At 37.6% G+C, this 22,528-nt stretch overlaps 1 protein-coding gene across 2 annotated transcripts in view; it reads right to left on the bottom strand.

Moving 5' to 3' along the window:
• Nucleotides 1–22,528, bottom strand: part of CDH20 (cadherin 20) — a 330,188-nt gene that overhangs the window by 194,749 nt on the left and 112,911 nt on the right. For both annotated transcript variants that reach the window (XM_044065173.1, XM_044065174.1), the window contains exon 3: nucleotides 7,387–8,149. In XM_044065173.1, coding sequence (XP_043921108.1) covers nucleotides 7,387–7,602 — 216 coding nt within the window. In that variant the 5' untranslated portion in view covers nucleotides 7,603–8,149. The remainder of the gene's footprint in view (nucleotides 1–7,386; nucleotides 8,150–22,528) is intronic.

Below are 22,528 nucleotides of genomic sequence, written 5' to 3'. Positions count from 1 at the left end.
ACATACATTCTCAAATGGAGTAATTATGCATGGATGTATGGGATGGGGCCAGACTAAAATACCTTAACTTAAAAAATGCAAACTGTCAGGACTCAAAGCAAGAGGTATGTAACACCTAGGAAACATTTGGTAAACTAAAACAAGTTCAAATAAATGTAACAGCAAAAAAAAAAAAAAAAAATCAGAAGGTATACAGATTTTTTTAGGAAATTAAAAAAAACAGAACTGCTAAATCCAACTGAAACAAAAAATGACCAAACTTATTTGCTATGTCTTGGAGTACAGTTAGCATCATCAATCAGCCACTAAGAAAAGGTGGGAAATATAATGAAACTTATCAAATAAATTCTGAGAAAAGACGCCACAGCTTTATATATTTATAAGAGTGCTTAGCTGCATTTTATAAGATCTTCAAGAAGCAAAGATCAGGTGTTGTGAGTGTTGGTTATGCATACAAGACAGGTATATCTTTTTGGCATAGTTTGTTTTTCATAGTGAAAGATATGAGTTATATAACTTATGTCCACTTTGTAAAATCAATAATCATTTTTTAAACTTCTGTTTTACTGAAATAACTTGCTGGCCACCAGAAAAAGCCTGAAACCCCATCTGAAAAACTGTAATCCTAACCTTAAAACTCTAACCCTAAAGCTGTAACTTAACTTTAAAACCTTAACTCTAAAACTGTAACCTTAGCCTTAAAACTCTCACCCTAACCTAATCGTAAAACTCCAATAGTCTTCAGATACTGTAACTGTTTGTTATGCCACTTTCACAGACCAACTTCTTATTCAGAAGGAGTAACCATGAGATGTTGTATAAATTTAATTTCACTGTGTCTTCAACAAGAATTTATACCATTGGCAGTTAAAGTATAAACTTATTCCTTTGATTTTTATAGCAATTAAAATGAGGAAAGGCCTAGAATTTAAGTAGGGCTGATGTAGCATTTTTTTGTTTTTATTTCAAATATTAAGTCAAAATCCATTCCTAGAAGTTTTTTATGGTAATTTCTGTATCAGAATATTAGAAACATCCATACATGGATATAGTTCAGGCAACTGCATTAGAAATAGAAGAAAAATAAAGCAAACACATCATCAGCAATGTAGTCAGAAGCTTCTGCTTTGTACTGTTAAGTTCCCAACCCACTATTATTTAAAATGCCATGTATCTAATTATTGTGACCCCCTCTTCACTTAGACCTCTACATACATTTTTAACTAATACCCCATAACCAGAAAAGGGAGTATCTGGAAATATGTGGATGAGTATTCCTAGCTCTAGGCATGATAATAACATATTTTGCAGACAATTTTACTTGTTCATGGCTCTGTGAACCAATTTTTTTTAAGAATGTTTAGAAAATCTACTCAGTGGAGAGCACTGATATGCCTCGATACGCCGTTCAGTATTATAAACACATTCAGAGGTTAGATAGAGGTGGTAGGGTGATTATGCCTTTCAGATAATTGAGGATACAAACAGCCTTGCAGTTGGTGAACCTGATCAGGGATGTTGGTGGAATCACCTGGAATGGCTTCAGCAACAGTGGAGGCAAGGTAAGGTTGCAGATACAGAGGGTTATGAATGGGTTTCAGTCATAACCAATATATTATGTGGTTGAGATATGGATGTCAAGAAATTCACTTTGAGACAGGAGAGAAGTAAATCTCAAAAAGTGACTCGACATCCATATCAAGAACACATAGCATGTAACTATGATCAGAGAAACTTGATCATAATTCTTTGTGTAACAGTGACATTTAGCTGCGCTGATGTACTACTACCTACAGACAAGAAAAAAGTGTAGGAGTGCAAAGTATTTTATGACTTTGAAGGCTGTGAAACACATAGTCCTGTCACAAAGACGTCAGCTAGAAGCCAGGTGTACCTCTGATGGAAACAGAACTCAAGGAATTTATGAACATTTATAGTATTAAAATAAAAGATGTAAGGGATTCATTATCTAGGCATGTTATAATGTCAGAGTTTTAATATGTCTATTTATTTATTTATTTTTGTATTTGGAAACAACAATAGAATATAGGGAATTATGGTGCCAAATAATATGAAACTTATCAGTTAAGCCAGTTTTAAAATATATGATTTCCATCAGCTTACAAATGCAGACATTGAAATGCTAAGGACATGTTTTCATGTATTATGCACACTGATAAATGGAATGTTAAAAGAAGCAATTTATATTTTCGATAAGTAATTTTTTTTAGATAGCATAATATTTAGTTAATAAGCCATGGTGGTGCAAAGGTAGCATTGCTGCCTCACAACAAGAGGTTCTCCCATTCGATTATCGGCTGGAGCGCCTTCTGTGTGGAGTCTGCATGTCCTCCCCGTGGTCGAGTGGCATTCAAAAGACATGGGTAGAATGGGCGTGCCTTCGTTGAAGGTTGGGCGTCAAGCTGCCACCTAGGCACCCATAAAAAATCTACTGCCAATCATTAGCAGACCGGAGTTCCGCTGTGGTGACCCCTAACCAGGAAAAGCCGAAAGAAGAACATAATATTTGGTTAATACAAGTGCTATATGTAATGCAATTTAATTAGAAAGTTATAGGTTTTATTCTTTGGATGCTTAGTATTGGAGATTTTAACTATGTGATATATAACATGATAGTTTTGATTTTGTATTTTTAAAGGAAGTGTGGATGTAAAATATTTTATTATGATGCAGCATACTAAATGAAAGATAAATGTGCTTAATTTCCTACTAAACAGTCCTTGCATTAGCATTGATCTGCATTGCTTTCTTTGTGTGTGTGTGTGTGTGTGTGTGTGTGTGTGTGTGTGTGTGTGTGTGTGTGTGTGTGTGTGTGTGTGTGTGTGTGTGTGTGGGTTTGTGTGTGTGTGTGTGTGTGTGTGTGTGTGTGTGTGTGTGTGTGTGTGTGTGTGTGTGTGTGTGTGTGGGTGTGTGTGGGTGTGTGTGGGTATGTGTGTGTGTGTGTGTCTGTGTGTTTGCTGTGTGCGTATAGAGGGACAGCAAGAAATGTTTTACAGATTTTAAAGCCGTTTTCATTTCCCAGTGTTTTTCCATGATGGACACTGTACTTGCCCTTATATAACAGCTCTGAAACATGCATAACAAAATAACAAGGCAGACTTTTCTTCAGATTTCAGCGTGTAATCTGTGTGTTCCATGTATCACATATTTGCAGTGCATGGAGTGCTGTGATTATGCATCCAATTTGGGAAAAGCCAACTTTGTTAATCAGTTTTATGATGTAAGCAAGGTGCTTAACAAAGTTTTGTTAAGATCCTCTTAGCACTCTAAAGTTATAGCACAATAGGGTCCACTACAGAACAGTGTCAGAAGCACTTTCACAACTATAAAAAGTATTGTCCACTCAGCTGTCAAACAAAAAGATGTGTCAGAGTGAAGAGTCTAACAGTGTTTAAATTGGTTTCTTGAACAGACAGATACTTTGCTTCTACCCTTTTATGGCTTTCAAGGTGTGAAAGACTTCCAGCTCCTACACAATTTTTTTTTGTAACTGGTATGGAGCATATAAAATATCATGTACTACAAAGAATTATGATCAGGTCTCACCAATCATAACTGTTACTACCAGTTCTCAACTTGGATGTCAAGATTCGCCTTTTGAGTTTCACTTTGTTCCACTCTTGAGATTAATTTCTTGACATCAGTGTCTTAAGCACATAAAAGCTGATAAAAACAGAGACCTGATCATAACCCTCTGCATTGTCTACATAGTTATAATACCTGTGTCAGAAATATAACAATTTTGCATTTTCAAACAATTAAATTATACTGATCATTAGCATTTTTATACAAAATCATCCAGTAAAATATTATTAAAGGAATTGAACTGATTAATGAGAGGGACACAAAGTACTCAGACAACCAGCTAGAAAGGTACCTTTAATAAAAGTCATCAATGATAAACATGAAAGTTCAGAAAGATATCGGTATCATTTACCTCTCCAGGTGGAGAGGCTGGAATTGTGGTGACTGGCTTCATCCAAGACATCTTCTATGTTCAGGATTCTGTCAAGATGATACTACTGAAATGGTTGCCTATTTTCTGGTTATATTTGAAGAGTTAAAGTAATAACTCGAAGTGGGAGAAATGTGTATTAAAAAACTGTCATATGAAGGCCCAAATGATATTGATATCTTTTTTGGTAGCTCTATATTTTAAAGGTTCAGATTACAATAGTGCTGCCCTTCGTCTCTCGTGAATGTGCACATATATTCTAATATGCTCAAGGGTAATTCCAATTGCCATCCATTCTGGGGTATTCAGATTTACACACTTAGGAACCTTTACTACAGGAAGGAAATGAAACAGACTAAGAAGGAATCTACCACCCTGATTCTTAGAACCTGTTCTCTCTCTTTTCAAGAGAATGGATAATTTTAGGTTCACAGGTTAGTACTAGGCTAACTGCCTATCCAATTGCCCCATGTGAGAATCAAACCCTGCACCTTGTGTCTGCAAGGTAACACTTTAACCATTATGCCAACCTCTCAAACCTTATAGCAGGAAACAATTTCACATCCCTCCCAGAAGCTTGGTAACTGAAAGACATGTGCATCTCCAGGAAATATATCTGTCTGTATTCTTCAGTTTGAAAAAGGGCTTCCCGCATTGATGCTGTACTTTACCTGCAGTGGACATTTACATTACCAGTGGTCAACAGTGAACCCGTTAGATTCAATACACATGCATTCATGTAATATACTCACTGTCCAGGAAATACAAGTCGTTTTCTTGCAGCTTAAAAAAACCCACACTCATTATATTCTCTGACCAGACTTTAAATACTCAGTCGAAGTTTGTAATATTCATATAGTCGTGCAGTCAAGAGTTAGGGAGAATGTTACGCTGGTGGTCATTGTAAAATTATTCCTTGTGTTACTGTGAAATAGAAATGACAGACTGGAGTATATGCATCTCAAGAGTTCTTCTAGTCTATATGGCACTAGACAGGACAGGAAATGCCATCCAACTTTACAATAGATGGCATTATTTCGGTATCAGAAGTGAAGCCTAGGCTGATTGCTTTATTATAGTTGTAGTCTCTCTCTCTATATAACTCCTTTGCGGACAAAGAAATCTGGATTAACAGTATATTAACATGAATGCAGGTGACACAGGAAAGCCTCTCTGTCTCTATCCCACAGACACACTCTGCCACGGACATACACGCACTCAGAACACCAACTACATCTTTGGTGATTTTCCCTAACCTCACCTGCAATGCATTCTCTCCCACTGAATAAAATCGGGACGCACATTTTTGCCATCTTGACTGAATAAATCCCTTCTTGTAGATAGTCCTGGGGAGACCACATAGCTAATTAGCATAAGCCACTCCCCTGAAATGTCTCTTTCTCATGTAACATAGTTCAGCTAATGGCACATCATATTGATTCTACTGATTGTATAAAATCACTGCAGTGGGCTTGTGTCTGAATGGTTGGTCAGTCATGTAAGGGTTTACCACTCATGATAACCCTTACTGCTAATTGTTTTCTCAGTCAAAAGACTTTGCCAGAACCTGTTTTCCATAGGTGTTATGATAAAACCTTTTCTGCTTGGATGCAATTGATAATGTTTCTTTTTTCTGTCTCTATTTTTCTCAGTTGTCCTTCAGTTTAAGGTAATGCTAGATAATCTTGCAACAGTATTTGCCCAGTCCTGATTGTGAAGTAACCACAGACAGTGTCTTATGTTAGTATTGTAGAAGCCATGCTTGTGTTAACGTCTGCATAAGTGTGTGAAACATTTCTATTTGTCTTTTCTGCCAATTACTGCATGACAAATCTCTTAATGTAAGAAGTGACATATCTGAAGAAAAAACATCTGACTACATAATTAATCATACCCTAGAATCTTTCATACATTCATAGGTGTATACAAGGTTAATGACCACTATAACCCTTATAAGCCTAGCTGTGCAACCCAAATATGACCCATAAATTTGATTTATACAGGGGGTATTTACTGACTGCCACTCTCCATCAGAGACACAGGTGCCACACCAGGTTTGAATTTCAGATCACACATCCATGGTCCAAGCTGAGCTTAAATAGGGCTAAAGAGGAACTCTACTTGACATGGATGGGGAGCCCATTCCAGAGAATATAAATTCTCCGAGAAACACATCTGTCTCTCCAACATGTCCTATTTATGTCGCAGGCAAAATTTATGTCTTTTAATCTAGTAGTTCTGATGCTGTTTGTTTAGCAGATGTGGAAAAGGTTCATCAAAACATTGTCCAGGGTTACCTTGTATGCCAGGCAAAGAGCACGTCTCAAAAGTCTGTATGATACCGGATAAAGAGCGAAGGCATTGAGGTGATCAAAACAGGACATTGTATGTACTCCTTGTATTCTATTTGTAAGGAAACTTTGTGGGTGTTCCAGGTGCTGCATGTATCTGGTCAGGTACATACCGAAGGGGGCATTATACTCAATGCCTTCTAATACCTTTATTCATTTGTCACTTTAAGGAAAACAAACTTTCAAAATAACTTTATTATGTTTTGCTTGCCTATTTGCTGGTTTTGGTTTCAACCAAATATTTGGGAACACATGCCCAAAATACCGAGCAAAATTCCAAAACAACTTCTGCTCAGTAAGGCCTTGCTATTCCATGAGAAGACTTGAGGACTTCCTTACCTGAAATATTGAAATGAAAAAGCATATAAGCCTTCATTATAAACAGATATGAATAGGCACATGCCTGAGCTTCAGGTCAGGTATAAACTAAAGGTGCATGTGTGTAAACTTAGGCAGGTCCTTTCAGAAGCTCCTTCTTAAATACACTTATAATAGTACTTATAGTAGTAATGTGGGAGTCAAACAAAGGGTAGCTGTAGATGGTCTACCTGCTAGTTAAATGCACCTGTATGCTTGTATATATTTTACATTTTCTGTAACGCATGATGACACAAAAAAGCAGTAAATGAGATGCAGCTCCCTCCTCTCTATGGATTTGCTACTCTGGTATTAGAACTAAGTAAGGGTATGGGGGAGTGAAGACCCCCTCCCCAACAATGGGAAGTGATGAAGGTTTGCCCCTCTTTCAAAAACATTTTTAAGATAATTTCCTCTGTATGATGTTTTGTGTTTATTGTGATTCTATGAAATGATTTTTAAGCAAACTGAATTTTTAATACATTTTCAATGTTTTGAAGTTCAACCAAATGTGATTCAGTGAAAACATATTGAATTTATCTTTTCTAGAAACAAGAAATACAAGAAACTACTTCAAATTAAAGTAAAATAATACAGACCACAAATACTGTATACTACTTAATAGATTTTAATATTTGTTAATTCCATATTTTGTTTCCTTAACAATTAGAATATATTTTACATTATACAATTTAGTCTTACCTTGCCGACATACAGGGGATCTGTGCCAGTGTATTCTTCTAGAACAAAAAATTGATTCCACACCCAACTTCTTTTTGTCCTATACCTTAACAGTTTGTCTTTTGGTTGACCTTTTGCTGCCACTTTTGATACCGGCATAGATTTCTCAGGTAGTAAATATATAAGCTGTGCCATTTGAACTAAAAGCATGTGGATACAAGCTCTAAGGAGGTTCATTGTTTTCACTTTATTTCAAGCCCCAAGAGGGCTTTCTTTTTTCCTGCTGCAAACAGAAGAGCTTCAACATGCAGCTGGTCAACTTTAATTCAACAACCTTTGCAGTACTCAGGTATATTCAGTTAGGAGGTACAACCTTTGCAGTACTCAGGTATATTCAGCTAAGAGGTACAACCTTTGCAGTACTCAGGTATATTCAGCTGGGAGGTACAACCTTTGCAGTACTCAGGTATATTCAACTAGGAGGTACAATCTTTGCAGTACTCAGGTATATTCAGCTAGGCGGTACAACCTTTGCAGTACTCGGGTATATTCTGTTAGGGGGTACAATCTTTGCAGTACTCAGGTATATTCAGCTAGGCGGTACAACCTTTGCAGTACTCGGGTATATTCAGTTAGGGGGCACAACTTTTGCAGTACTCGGGTATATTCAGCCAGGAGGTACAACCTTTGTAGTACTCAGGTATATTCAGCTAGGAAGTACAACCTTTGCAGTATTCAGGTATATTCAGCTAGGAGGTAGGGAGCACCAAGTCTTTCTATTGGCCTAAGAAAAAAGATAAAAAAAATGTCACTGTTTCATTTTTACAGGTTTACAGATTCATAAGATTAGTTGAATAAAATAGTTAATTGAACGTAGTATGTACTGATAATAGTTGGCATGTAGTAATTCAGAATAATTTATCATCTGCTCTCAACAGATAGTGTAACATCATTTATTTATTTGTTTATTTACTTATTTGCTGTTGTGCAGTTAACAGTAGAAATAACACATAAGCATTCACACAGCCAAGTCTATATCATGTAAGCCATATTATATGCATTCATTTTTTGACCAACATTTTACCCAGTAAGGACACATATTTTCTAACTTCAAGTGTGTGATATGATTGCCTTGTCATTTTGTGCAAACAATAAACAAATCCTCTTATTAGAACACATATTTCTCTATTACTTAATGTAGCACTGATGTATAAAGTTTACAACACATAGTTACATCACTAGAATGAAGTTGCAAATATAATTCTAAGCCTGTTGGTTTAAACACTTGGGCATCGGACCATTTGATTTACATTAAGAAGGTTTGTGGTCTGCACTCTTGTGGGAGGAGAGGCTAGATTCTGCCCTTCTGGGAATTTCTGGTTAAAGGCTTATTGTGCCTGCTTATTTGAACTGTTTCTTTCTGAAATTGGTGCGCCTTGTTTGCTGTAGCATAGACTTGATTCTGGCCTGTTGAATATAGCTTTGTTTGTATAACTTGAACACTAATCCAGGCCATCTTTTTTGGAGAAGGTTCCCCTGCACCCTAGTGGCAGGAATGTGCAGTTAAAACTTGTCTGATTGAAGACTGCTGGAACAGGGCTCAGTTTTGAGCTTTTTTACTGGTTAACTGGGTAACTTGTTTAAATCAGTTTGCTCGTTTTCTATTGTTATAAACAAATTTGCACTTTATTCATCTGCTTTTACTGTATTTGTTTCTTTCTACTTTATTACTTTATTTTGCTTTTGCTGCCTGTTCTTAAAAGTACTTAATTGCATTTATTCTGCTGCATTTATTACTGCTTGTTAGTAGCCTGATTAAATTGTAACTGTTATTCTAAGCCTTTGGTTTAAACACTTGGGCTTCAGACCAGTTGTTTTACATTAAGAAGGTTTGTGGACTGCACTGTTGTGGCAGAACAGGTAGCTTACATCCTTCTAAGGTGGGAGTTGCTGATTGAAGCCTTAGTGTCTGTTATTCTAAAATTGTATTAGTTCTGGTTTAAGCGCTTTGGCTTAGGGACAGTTATTTTACATTAAGAAGGTGTGGTCTGCACTCTTGTGGGAGGAGAGGGTAGATTCTGCTCTTCTGAACTGGGAGTTTCTGGTTAAAGGTTTATTGTGCCTGCTTATTTGAAGTGTTTCTTTCTGAAATTGGTCCACCTTGTTTGCTGTAGCACAAGACTAGATTCAGACCTGCTGACTCTAGTTTTGTTTGTATAACTTGAGCACTAATCCAGGCTACTGTTATATTAAAAAAAATACACTTTATGCATTGCTGCTTAGCTAGGGTTAAAATATCCCGGTGCCATAAAATCTGCTCTTCAAATTTTCACTTAGAACTAGACATTTTTTTAGTTTTAGCAGTCAAATCTGTTTCTTTGAGCTCAGCACTTGTTCAGAACTCACTGCAAGCACTAAATAAGCTACAAATTACTACAACACTCAACTTTCCTCACTTGTCTAGAGGGAAACAGTTTTTAGTACTTAATAAATAAGCACCTATCCAGGCATTGTCTATGGGTCAGCTCCTGGTGTTTTCTCCTGTCTACCTGATGAATCTGGGCAACTTGGGGCAATGCAGCAATTGTCTCATGTACACAGACAACCCTTTCCTTCTAAAACCCAACACTACAAACTGTGAGAGATGCACTTATATAGCCAAACTGGAAGCAAAGCTCTCTTCACCCAAGACTGGACTAGACAGTCAAGAGGTGAGGGTAAACACTTGCACCACACCACACTCATCACATAGTCCCTCAAAACCTACACCACCAAAACACACACGTAGAAACACAAAACACACACCTACATTCACAGAGGCTCTCAATAAAAATCTGCCCAAGCAACAGAGACCTCCAAATCAGAAATGCAAGCAACCTCCACCCGCCAACACAACCCAAATGACAAATAGTCCACAAACTCAGTGTGCCACCCAGCCACAGCCCATAAGACATAACAGCATACCCAACACTATAGTCATAGGTGACTCTATAGTCAGGCACACTGTTGTTCCACTCACCAGGTCATCGCCCAGAATAATACCACAGTACAAGGACAAAATGATTGACTTCAACAATTGCCTAAGCTTCTGGTGTTATTCTATGGGGATCCAGTATCTGTCTGCCTGGGATGACATGATCGACAGATCACAATGCTTAGCCAGAGATGGCCTGCGCCTGTCACCCTTGGGATTCTGGATACTGGCCAAAGCTCTTGCCACCCCTATACTGCCTTTTTTAGGTAAGGTTCAAATGACAAATTCACCACCGTAACAGGTACAAGCAAGCAAAATCTGAGGGTAATGCTACTCAATGCTAGAAGTCTAAACCTCAAAATGCACTCACTTGAGGCACTCCTTAAAATGGAAAACATCGACATCTGTGCAGTGACAGAGACCTGGTTCAAGGTTCCAGAGAGCACCCCTGCATTACCAGGCTATAATTCATACTACACCTTTTGGCTACCTAATCTGGACTGAAACACTAAAGGCAGAGGGGTGTCCACATTCATTAAGGATGTCCACATCTCCAGGCTAGTTGCTCAGCATAATGCATCTGAGATTATCCAAGTGCAACTAACTCTGGGCAAGACCGCAATCCAAATTGTAGCTTGCTACAGATCCCCCACCATGCCCCAGGATTCCCACTCCTCATTTCTTAATACATTGGAAAATATTAGGGTACAACCTAACACCCTAATAATGGACGATTTCAACAATCCCACCATTAACTGGGAAAACTACTCATGTACCAACTCTTTTGCTCAACGTTTTCTGGAATTCATAAATTCCACTGCCTTGAATCAACTTATCCACACCCTCACCAGAGGCAGCAATATCCTAGACCTGGTCATTACCAACATGGGTGACTGGTGTTCCACACCAGAGGTCAATTCCTCATTGGTCAGATCCGACCACAAGCTAATCACCCTACACATCCACATTCCGCTCCCACCCCCCATTAGGGAAACCACCGTAAACAATTTCTCCAAAACCAACTTCACGCTTCTTAAGACAGAAGTGGCAAACTTCACCCATGCAGAAGGACAATAGAGGTATGACTGCTGAATCCTACACAAATGCACTTTATAAGCACTTACACGAGTGCATGGATTGTGCTATCCCTAAACAGAACTACGATACTATCCTCCAAAAAAAGGAAGCCAATCTGGTGGTCCCCTTCCATAAACAAACTTGACAACAGAAGAAAGAAACTGCTGCAAAAAAGAGTAAAATCCCATGATTGGAGGAACTCCCTGGTCAGGCTCAGTAAAAAGCTGAGATCCCCTCATAAAATCTTCCAAAGCTAGTTACAAAAACAAAATTGCCACTGTTTTTAAAGACAACCACAAAGTATTCTATAGCTATGTTAAGAATCTCAATGGCAACACTTAGATCTGTTCTGAGTTACAGCACAATGGCACTAAATATACAGAACCAACTGATATTGCCAGCATCCCGGGCAGATAGGTTCAGTGCTAACTTTACCCCCCTCTCACCCCCTAAAGGGACCATCTCTATACCAGAAGAATGGAAAGTTCCTGTAATCACAGCTGCACAGGTAAAAAACACACACTCCAAAGCCAAGAACACAGCATCCATGGGACCTGACAACATCCCAGGCTGCATTCTACACAAACTACAGAACGAACTGGCACCCACCTAAGTACCATGTTCAATCATAGCCTCACCTCAGGCTTTGTACCCACTGAATGGCGCACAGTGACAGTTATCCCACTCCACAAATGGGGATCCACCACGGAACCCAGGAACTACCACCCCATTAGCCTGACAAGGCTGGTCTGCAAGGCTATGGAACATATCATCATGGAACTTATAAACAAAGGCATTGGTAATCTCCAAACTCTGGACCCCACCCAGTTTGGGTTTGTAAAAGGCAGATAATGTCTCCTAAATCTGATAGACTTCTTTGAAACAGTCACCAAAGACATATATGAGGGTAAGGTGGTTCACACAGCCTATCTAGATCTCGCCAAGGCTTTTGACACCATCCCCCACTCTGGAATTATAGATAAACTCACTAAACTAGGTACAAATCCCTATGTCACAAGATGGGTTGCCAACTGACTCACTGACAGAACCCACACTGTGAGAGTAGCAGAATTCAAATCCGACTTCAGACCAGTGACAAGTGGAGTACCACAGGGTTCAGTCCTGGATCCTCTCCTGTTTGGTATCTACTTCTCTGAAGTACAGGCTAACACAGAAAGTCTTTGGCTAATGAAGTTCGTAGATGACTGCAAACTAGGAGCCATAATCGAAACTCCTAACGGTGTGGACATCCTACAAAAGGGCTTCACTGAGACAGATGCCTGGTGTCAAAGCCATGGCCTCAAGCTCAATGCCAAAAAGTGCATTATCATGTCTTTTGGTAAAAACTCTTTACTCATGAACTACCACATAGGCGGTAGTCTACTTAACACCAAAAGTGTGATAAGAGACCTTGGGAAAGAGGTGGACAGTAGTCTCTCCTTTGATAATCACATCGCCACCGTGGCACACTTCATCACAAAAGGTTTCTCATCCAAGAAGAAAGAGGTAATTGTTCCCCTCTACTCATCACTCATTAGACCCATTATAGAGTACAATGCCCCTTTTGGTATGTACCTCACAAGACATCTACAACAACTGGAAAGATCGCAGAAATACCTCACAAAGAGGATTACCGGCCTCAAACAGATGCCGACCATCTCAAAAAACTCCAGCTTTACTCCATTGTATATCGCTTACTCAGAGGCAATCTCTGCCTAACATACAGAGCTATGTCAAACCTAGAGCTGTTGGACAGGGTTCATATTACATTATCAAAAGATAATGTAATCAAACAATCAAAACTTCAAAATGGCAGCATTTTGAAGCTTGTATTGTGGGGGGGCTGCACTCCCCACTAAATATATATTCCAACTCCGAGAATGCACTACAGTGAGGAAAGGGCAAATATTCCAATCCTCACTGTACTGTGATCCCACAATGCAATCTTCGAAATGCTGCCATTTTGAAGTTTTGATCATTCGATTACGTTACCTTTCGATAATGTAATAGGAACTCGTTGGACATGCTCCACTTAAAGAAATCCCAATCCCTACAAGCTACACCCTCTAGGGACCTAAAGCTTGTCACCACAATAAACAGAACATGCTGGAGGGATAGATTCCTGCCCCAGAGACTTCCCATACTCTGGAGCAAACTACCTATCTATGTCAAACAAAGCTCCTCATTAGCACTCTTCAAGAAAAATCTTGATTGGATGGTAAATAGGAAATTCACCACGAGGATCACTTCTGTGGCTCTGTTTGACAGGGGCATAGGAAAATAATTTTCTTGGGTGGAGAAAGCCAGGGTACCTTTTTGGATAGGCTTATATAGGTCCTAGGACCAGTAGCTTAGTACCTACCTATGAACCTATGAACAAGTGAGATACTAGAGAAGGCTTTTGTGTACAAAATAATTCTGGTTTGTATGATAATTCTTTCACATTCTGTTGCTATGAAGTGTCCTGAAACATGAACTATTTGACTGGCTAAAATTATTTGTTTTAGGGATGGTAAAATACCATCACTACTGCAAAGCTCTGTTTAGCACAACAGTAGTATAACAGTAGAAGACCATCAAACTTGGCTTCAGTACAACTCTGGTTGCCAGTTAAAAAAAAACTTATAAATTTACTGTACCTCATCTTCCAGATCAAAAGCATCTACACATTTGCCTGATAAAATTCTTCTTCTGGTTAGTAAAAATGATGTCCCAAGTGCGCCTTGAAAAGATACAGGCATAGTGCTTTAATGCAACACTATCCATGGCTCAAATGAACAGCACCAATATATTACATATATATTTGTGCTTACAGAAATATGAACAAGTGCAGTGTTATTGCACTGATGTCTCTACTGAAAACTGCAAGTGGCTTCCTGCAGCAAAAAGTACTATTCCACAACAAGTTTGTGAACATAAGGAAGCAAAATATCCTGGAATCGCACCCTAAGTAATCCAAGCAACTGAATAGAATACCAAACTTTAATAAAAGAATGAGAGCTTTAATTCAGTGTGAACATCATCGGAATCTACCTTTGTACCAACAAATAAATGTTTAAATAGAATCCCAAAAAGTGACATAAGCAAAACACAGCCAGTTATTGTGTCTTTCTAATTAAATATATAACTACATGATTCATTAAACCTGTTGCACATCTTGAATACTTCAAAAAGGAAGAAAATCAAAAAACTAAGCACTAATTAATTACAAATATACATATAGGTTTAAAAAATATTATTAAATATTTATCTTATTGTAAGAAATATCGATATATATTTACAATGAAAAAAAAAATAAAAAAGGGAAAACATTAAAGGCACTAATAGTAATCATATCCCATTAGCCCTCAGTGTTAAAACACTGTTTAAAGATATCATTTTGACCAGGTGGAGAGGGTGGCATTCAGTTTTAGTTGTCAAAACAACTCCCTTGATTCCAATTTAGCTTCCTGTAGGGTATCTCTCTCCATCTTTGGTACTTTCTCCAATGTAAAGAACAAAAATTGCTTGAAATCGTGACATCTACTGAATGTTTATACAAAGCATTTCTTGATCCTTCTTAATGGATAGATTTTGTTCATGGATTCTTAGTTTAAAATGCCTTTCTGATTTTCCTGTATAAAATGCAAAACATGCAAGGCAGGTTGCTAAATGCACTACATCCAGTGTATTACAATTAAATCTACCATTACTGGTAAGCAGTTTTTGGTAGGAATCAATCATAAGATTGGACAAATCATAAATAAACCTACATTGGCTAGAAGCACCACATTTAACTATACTGTGTATTTCACTTGGGCTCCTATCCCTTTCAACAATTTCCTTAATATTTTTACCCCTTTTACAAATGACAGTGAGATGTTCTCCTAGCTTGTCCTACAAATTGTATAAATCTACCATAAAAGTCCAATTCTTGCTAATCAAGTCCACGTAATTGTCCCAAACCTTGAACCATAGCATTTCTGTAATCATTACTTGACTACTATCAGATCATTGGAATAGTAATCCACTAAGATTGGTTTATATCTCAGCCTATAAAAGATTTGATTTCATTAGCATCCTTATTGATCATATCTAAGATCTATCTTCTTGCTGAAAACAGGCCGCTTAGAGACTCCATCTCACCATCTAAAATGTCATCCTCAGATTCTAATCTGGACAACTGTACAAATTGTCCCTTGACTGAAATCCTTTTTGCCAAAAAGGATTACAACTACTGCAGCATAAAAAAGCTTTTTGAAAATATTCCTTTTCTATAAATATTAGACCCATATATACCTTGATAAGTGTTCTTTTGTTACAGTAATATCCAAAAAATCTATTTGGTCAAAATTATGATTACTAATGAATTTAAGAAAATGGACCATGTTGTTTATATAGCCTATAATTTCATTCAAAGAATCTATGTCACCACACCAAAAAAAATAAAATATCATCACAGTATCTAAGATATCGCCACTTGGGAGCAAGGAGCCATAATGGAGGGACCATACAGGGAACAAGTATGCTTCTACTGACGGCTTGTAGATGACATTTCTTTAACATGGAGAGGCACAGAAGAAAAGTTGGAGGCTTTTAATTTCTATATTAATGGTGTTACATCCTTTTTGAATATTACCATGGAATATTCATATGAGCAGATATCCTATTTGGACATAAGTGTGTCCAAGCCTCGAACAGGGGATGTTAGCACCAAAGTGCATAGGAAAACATGTCACAGAAATAATCTACTACACTGAAGTGGTATGCATTTCCCACATGTATTTGACAATATACTAAGGGGACAAGCTATGAGAATTTCCAGGTTATGTAAAAAGAATGAGATGTCTGTGACAGAAATAGAAGAATTGGAGCATACATTTTTAAGCAGGAAATATAGCACACATAAGGTTAGGCATATTATTTGGGAGGTCAAGGAAAAAAGAACAGAGAAGGCACATCCCTATTTCTCTGATGTAATCGAGAGGATGGAAGCTTAAATATGGGGTAACAATAAACACAATATAGTGAGATAACCTGTTTATTTTTCAAGTAATGCTAGAACAGCCACTAAAATATATATATATATATATATATATATATATATATATATATATATATATATATATATATATATATATATATATATATGAAGTTTTGGCCTATCCTAGCAGCTGATGATTATGAAATCCCTAAAAAGGTTATGTTAGTCACTGGGTAGGAATACTCAGCGAAAATAATGAGTTTAGAATGGGTAGTAGTCCCTGTAATAGGTGTAACATTTGTGAATACATAAATCCAACAGGACAGTTCTGTCATCCAGATTTTGATAGGACATTTACATTTAATGTTGCAGCTACATGTGACACTATAAATGTGGTCTATTTAGTCCACTGCATAAGCTGTGGCTCATTGTATGATGGAAAAACTGACTGGAGACACTGTGATAGGATAAGGGAACATATATATATATATATATATATATATATATATATATATATATATATATATATATCTATATAAAATATTAATACCAGAACCACCACTAATGCCTTAGCTAAACATATCATTCATAAAGGGGACACACATAAATTTCACTTCTTAGTTATGGAAAAAACTACATTAGATGGGAGACGTGGAGGTGTTAAAAATAATACAGAAACAAATGAAACCCATTGGATTATTAAATTAAGAGCAGATAGTAGCAGTGATGTGAATGACAAAGTCCCCATCAAACCCATACTAAAAACTAGACCTCTGCGTAGATAACTTAGTTTTAATAGGATGTTAAACAACGTGTGTATACTGGTGGGATAGCAGGGTAACACATGTATTTTACAAAATAAAAAATATATTTTTATTTTTATAGGTTGTTTATATGTAATTTGCATATTGTATAGATAAATATGCTAAATAGGTACTGTAGTTATAGCTACATATTTTATTATACAGCCTTGAATGCAACTAGTTTTAGTAAATGTATTTAGTACTAGCTGTTTTTGCAGTAGCAATGATGATTTTTCTTTAAATGTGTAATAAGCAATCAGGAAGGTAGTGCATTTGAATGTTAAGCACTGTATTTAAGGGATGAAGGTTTTTGACTAATAGTATTGTTTGAAGAAGCTGTCTTCGTAACTGTGAAAGCACTTACATCTGGATTCCATTAAAGACGTTTTACTTTTATAACTGCTGGCCATCATTTATGTGGTATCTAACATATAAATTAATGTGCTTCTAATAATCACTTTTCATAACAAAAGATGTTTCCCAAATCCATAGTATAATATTCAGAAAAACAGGAGTGGAAGAAGCCCCCATGGCTATACCTCTCGTTTGTTTATAATATTTACCATCAAAAGAAAAAAAGTAAAACTATTTTCTACAACAATATCCATCATTTCAAGAAACAGGTTTATTTCATCTTGTTAGAGCCAGTAGTCAATGCCTTTTCAAACCATTCCATTCCTAGCTATGACTAAAAATAAATCTCTCACGTCTATGGTCACAAAATACATTTCTTTGTTATAGGACTTAATACTAATTTGAGCTAAACTTTGCCAAGAATCCCTTAAAATATGTAACTTATCATTGAAAAATTCCTTAAGTTTATGATCAACCCACTTAACTAGGGGTTCAGTCTTTCCCCCCTGTAGCCACTATAGGGCATAAAGGTAGATTCATAATATCCTTATTGGTTTTCAGGACTCCAAAAACAGAGGGCAGCAAGGGTTTCCTTAACTGTCAGATAGTCACAAGTCACTTTTGAAATTCAACCATCATAAAAAAATGTCACAGAGCCAATTTTCATATAAACTATGTTAATCTCATAATTCCTAGATACAATTTCAAAGAATTCTTCATTATTTAAATATTGATATATTTTACTACAATAAACAGTCATATTCATGAATATAACTCCTCCACTCCTCCATTGTTATAATTCTTAATTCATAATTCTTAATAATTCTTAGATTATAGTCATTTGACAATTTAGTCATTAAACAATATTGTTCCTTAGTCAAGTTGCAATATTTCTATTTTGATACATTTTGATATATTTGATAAATTTATATCCTGTAAAATGTCTGTGGAGCTTTACTACCTGGGCCTATGCTGAAAATGGACTATGTCCCAGTCGGACCTTCCTGGTAAACAAATGATAAAGTAAAAAATAAATAAATATAGTACCATCAAGTGACCTTAAATCATTTTCACACATTTTTTCAAATAGTGCTAAAGGATGCACAAGAGGAGGAATAAACGTACTATGTCGATGTAATGCTTGTGTAGTTGGTTCATTATCTGGAAAGATTAAATTGAAATTTAATCTTCTAGCATATAACTTTAATTCAATAAGGTTGCCCACTAAATTGAACTTGGCGGATGGGACAAAGGAGAAACCCTTGTTAAAGACCTTAAACAAACCATAATTCACTAGCAGAGATCTATAATTATACATTTTGAAACCATGTAATTCATAAGGCTGTGGACTGACTTGGATAAAGTCTAACTTCCCCATTTGTATGCTCTTTTCCCCTTGCCTTTCCCCATCCCATCTTTCCATTTGGAATCTGGTACTGTTCTTGGTGGAAATTGGTCTCCTCTTGGCTTGGGGGACAGTGGTGAAACTTCATGGAATGGTGGGGTCAGGGTGAATGATAATTCTGTACATAGTTTACAGTCTCTAAAAAACTATTTTTGGGATTCTGCTAGTACTTAGGGCAAACATCTTCACCTATATTAACCCTTGATTGGTGACCCAGTTGACCAGTAAAAGGGAAATAAGAAATACAACAATTTTTGTGACCATTGGCTGCACAATTATTTTGATTATAAGTTGTCTTTGTAACTGTATCTTTAGGTAACAGATACACTTCCTTTTTCTGGTAAGCTATCTTGTTTCTTAAAAATGTTTTGGCTTTCCTTCCTCTAATTTATTTATACTTTTTATCAGTAATTTCAAACACTTTATTATAACATTCCTCGTCTTGAAAGAACAAGTCCTCCACGATCTCATTTTCTAACTGCTTGATAAAATGTTCAGTGCCCTTTAGTTTTCTAAGATTGCATTTTATAAGTAAATACATGACCCATTCTGTCAAATAGTTCTAAGTCTTTATGTAATAAAGAGCCAAAAACAATAAAATCCCTTTGGTTTTGGTTTGTGAACATAGTAAGAAACATTTATTTTAACAAAGCTACTACATACTTACAATCACTGGTTTCAAGAAGTGTAGGCAAGTTTACTCATATCCTGTAAAACCTGTACTATGCACCCATGGATACACTGCACACAATATGGTTAAATCCATCTTCACTATTGACTGGGTGGTTATTATCACTAAACCCAATGACAACATAGAAAACAACAACAAGCAAAAGAGAAATGAGAAGGCCCAAAACAGTATAATGCCAAAATTATTAACAGGTAGGCTGAAATCATAATTTCTTGTGCTTCTACATGAAGGCAGGTTCCCTTCCATATGAGGATGCTGTATCTTCCATACATCCATTACTTAAATATTTAAAGTACAAGGTTACATATCCTTAATGAGAAGGTAAATACAAGTAAATATGACTTCAACCCAAATGGTGCATAATCTTTCTATAATGTTGATTTAGTCCATTTTTTTCGTCTGTCTTTCATTATTTCATGTTTTGGGTTTTGATGGTCTGAAATGATTTCTTGTTTTTTTGCGCAGGCTCTGGCCCTGCAGCAGCATGCTATAACTGCTCCCTATCCATTTAAGTGTTTCAGTGCTTTTAAGTGTTTTTAAATTCTTTAATGTCAGTGAAGATATACTGTGTTAAGTTATTTCTTTAAGTAACTAGTAAGTGCGCCCTCTCAAACTCGAGATAGTGTTGTCTTTTTAACACTAGATCTCTTGCAGGCCTGTTCTTTACATTGGCTCACTGTAGCTGGAAATTGGAAGGATATTGACATAACATGGCCAGAATTCAGAAGTTTTTCTTTTTTTAGTGGATTAAACTACAGAGAGGATAAGAAGCAGTGAGCAAAGTTACTACAATAAATAATAGTCTCCGATGAGGGGTTGTGTTGGGAGATGGAAGGACTCAAAGGACAAATCTGCCAGTATTTCAGATAGGACACTTTTGTAAGAATAAAACTATAGGACACTTGTGTAAGAATAAAACTATCTACTTGACCTGAGGACAAGCACAACTGTGCACAACATCACCAAGATGGACATCCTTATGGACATAACATGGGAACTAAGAAGGAGGTGGAGGGGAGGCTGTGGAGGAGTGAAATGACGTGGTAAGCAGAAGGTAGGCAATGGACAACAGCGAGGTAATAGGGAGGCAATCAGAAGAAGGTAAAAGCCTTATCTCCCCTCTGTGCTCATGAACAGTGTTAGATCACCTGACAACAAGACGGATAAGCTTGTAGTGTTGGTCAAAAACAAAAGGGAATACCGGGAGTGCAGTTTTATGTGCTTCACTGAGAAATGGCTGCACGAGCATATACCTGATATAGTAAAGCAGCAGATGCTGATGGTTTCCAGTGTGGGAGGACAGATAGAGACCAGGCTGAAAGTAGGAAGACCACAGGAAGGGGGCTTGTGATTTTCATCAATGAATGTTGGTGCCACCCTGAACACATAGTAATGAAAGAATGGATCTGCAGCCCGGGCTGCATCCATACTATATGCCCAGAGAGTTCTCTCATGCAATTGCAGTCTACATTTCACCCTCAGCCAATACTATGACAATGTGTAATGTCATCCACTCTGTCTCTGTGAGACTCCTGGCAAACTGTCCAGATGCTGTTGTCCTCATCTCCAGGGACTTCAACCTTGTCTCCCTAAACAGAATGCCCAGTACTTTCTCCCAGTTTGTCAACTGCCCCACCAGGGAGAACAGATCACTGGATCTAATGTATGCAAATGTTAAAGAAGCATACAGCTGCCCAGCCATTCCACCGCTTGGGAGATCAGACCACAACCTCATGCACCTTCTCTCCCTCTATGTGCCACTCGTTAAGAGGCAGCCAGCCACCATCAGGAATGTTAGGAAGCAGATGAGGAAAACCAGCACAACTCTTCAGGACTGCTTCAAGACCACTGACAGGGATGCCCTTGATAAGCCTCATTGGGAAGGCATCAGTAGCCTCGCTGACTGTGTCAGTGAATACATCAACTTCTGTGTGGAAACCACTGCACCCTTAAAATCTGTACGATGCTTCCTAAACAACAAGCCATGGATCACTATGGATATCAAAGCCCTCCTGAATGAGAAAAGAGAGCATTCAGGTCCAGAGACAGGGACACAGTGAAAAAGGCACAGAAACAGCTGGCCAAGAAGATAAAGGAGGGGAAGAAGAGGGAGAGGAGGAAATTAGAACAGAAAATGCAACAGCAAAGAAGTATGGAGGGGGTTGAAGACCTTTACTAGCTATAAGTCCAGCAGTTGTGTGAAGGAGGGAAGTAAAGAGAGAGCCAATGAGTGTAACATGATCTTTAATAGGTTTGGTAACATGCACTGGGCAAATGTGATGTGGTCCCTGCTTGCAAAGGGAAAATGCCCTCATGGAGAGCAAAATGCATACCTCATCTGCCTCTACCATCCCAGTCTTTATTGTTCAACACAGGGGAGGGAAGGTACACAATCATACCTGGACCACATGGCACAAACAAAAACTGCTCACACTCCCACCTCGGCTGGCAAAGCAGAGGCTAATAGTTTGACTATCATCCTATCAGAAGACTGAGTGATCAGAGACCTAAGAAGACTTTGCTGTACAAAAGTGGTGAGGCCTGATGGCATTAGCCCACAGGTGCTGAAGACTTGCACCTCACTGGTTGGAGGGGTGCTACTCAGGATCTTCAACTTGAGCTCAGTACCCATAGGGTACCCATGTTGTGAAAAATATCCTGCCTGATTCTGGTGTCAAAGAAGGTATGATTGGGGGATACTTCATATTACAGCCCTGTAGCGCTCACATCACATGGCATGAAAGTCCTTGATAGGCTGGTCCTGGAAGTACTTTGCCCCAAGGTCAGGTCAGACCTCATTCAGTTCATATAACAGGAGAAGATAGGGGTCAAAGATGCCATTATCCACTTTATGCATAGATCATGCAGTCACCTGGACAAACTGGGAGTATCCATC

The sequence above is a fragment of the Protopterus annectens genome, chromosome 3.part0, assembly GCF_019279795.1.
Source record: "Protopterus annectens isolate FY-2018-M chromosome 3.part0, PAN1.0, whole genome shotgun sequence".
Lineage (NCBI taxonomy): Eukaryota > Metazoa > Chordata > Ceratodontiformes > Protopteridae > Protopterus > Protopterus annectens.
Note: the sequence above shows the minus strand (reverse complement) of the source record. Positions and strands in the feature narration are given on the sequence as shown.